Raw genomic sequence first — 1,518 nt, 5'->3', positions numbered from 1 at the left:
TTAAACTTACTGAAAAGACTTTAGGCATTTTGATGCAGGATCAGTAGAAATAAATGGGCTAAATTTACTTCCTGCTCTCCATCTGCATTGCGTGACGTCGGTGCTGCGTCATCTGAAACACGGCAAGGGAGAGCCTGTAGACCAGGTCTGTGTTTTACCTGGTAGTGATTTGGCCAGAAAGTGGATACAGCAAGCTCCACCCCTTTCCAGATGTGGTAGGCGGGGCCAGAAGAGTTAATGACAGGAACTCCCAGAGGGCTGTTGTTCTCTGTAGATAAAAGAGACACACCTGAGAGCTCCACCCACACATCCATAGCCCCGCCCACAGACAGCCCCGCCCTACGTACCTGTGACGTAGACGTTGAGTGTGGCGGGCGCGGCCCCCTCGCGGCCCCCCGCCTGGTAGAACTGGAAGCTGAGGCAGTGCGTGTCGTTCTCACGGAGCGGCGGCAGCAGCAGCTGGGCGCGCTGGCCACTGTAGCGACCCGATGTGTTCACAAACAGGAAGGAAGAACCTGGAGGCCACCATAAAATAACAAAATAAAAGCCCAGGTTCCACCCGGAGCCTCCTGGGTTAACCAGGCAGCTGCTAAACATCACAGGCTAGTTTTCACTGTCAAAATAAAAGTTATAGCCAGCACAAAACTTTCAGATTAAAAGCCTGATCTACAAAAAGATGATGGCAAATAAAAGCAGAAAATCAATAATTCATCTATAGCACCGAGACAAACTGCTGGTTTAATTGGAAGACTTCAGAATAAAAGCGTCTGGTGCCTGTGAGTGTGCACGTGCACGTGCACGCCCTCATTAGTGTGCACTGACGCTGCCAACCCGACTACAGCTGTCAGTCAGACGCTTCGCCTCTGCAGGTCGCTTTGCAAAGTTTCTGTGAAATTTAAATCATTCCCACTTTGTAAACTTGCTGTGTGGGTTGAAGGGCGTCTCCATGGCAACCGGAGGAGAGAGCGGCCTGCTGCACGAAGACGGCTCTGGGGCTGTCAGTCCTGTTGCTCCGGAGACGAATCTCACCTGGCCAGACGAGGTTGTGATCTGATCAGTCCAACAGATTAAAGACTGGACCCGTCCGGAGCCAGAACCAGAACGTCTATGGATATTATATTGTTGTTTTGTTCCCTATTTTGTTGTTGATTTGCAGTAAAATTAATTTGGCCTTCGGACTGAATAAATCTGAATCTATTTTTAGTAAACATATTAATAAACTTGTTAATTAACCGATTCACTGTCATATGACACAGACTGGCGACCTGTTCAGGTGACCCCGCCTCTCGCCCGGAACGTTAGCTGGACAGGCACCAGCACCTCCCGACCCACTAAGGACAAGGGTGTTAGAAAATGGATGGATGGACAAGAACTGTTGGTGGGCGGGGTTAAACCTCCAGTGTTGATGGGCGGGGTTAAACATCCAGTGTTGGTGGGCGGGGCTAAGCCTCCCATGTTGGTGGGCGGGGCTAAGCCTCCCATGTTGGTGGGCGGAGTTAAACCTCCAGTGTTGGTGGG

General features: G+C 50.7%; 1 protein-coding gene across 1 annotated transcript in view; it reads right to left on the bottom strand.

The window, feature by feature from the left end:
* Window positions 1-597, bottom strand: part of ptprma (protein tyrosine phosphatase receptor type Ma) — a 24,327-nt gene extending 23,730 nt beyond the window's left edge. The window contains exons 1-2 of the mRNA XM_015024554.1: window positions 348-597; window positions 159-268 (exon numbers count right to left, since the gene is read on the bottom strand). Of these exons, the coding sequence (XP_014880040.1) occupies window positions 159-268; window positions 348-597 (360 nt within the window). The remainder of the gene's footprint in view (window positions 1-158; window positions 269-347) is intronic.
* Window positions 598-1,518: the final 921 nt, after the last annotated feature.

This window comes from Poecilia latipinna, unplaced genomic scaffold (genome assembly GCF_001443285.1).
Source record: "Poecilia latipinna isolate Pla-1442-1.1 unplaced genomic scaffold, P_latipinna-1.0 Scaffold3708, whole genome shotgun sequence".
NCBI lineage: Eukaryota > Metazoa > Chordata > Actinopteri > Cyprinodontiformes > Poeciliidae > Poecilia > Poecilia latipinna.
The sequence above is the reverse complement of the archived record's forward strand: the minus strand, read 5'-3'. Positions and strand labels throughout refer to the sequence as shown.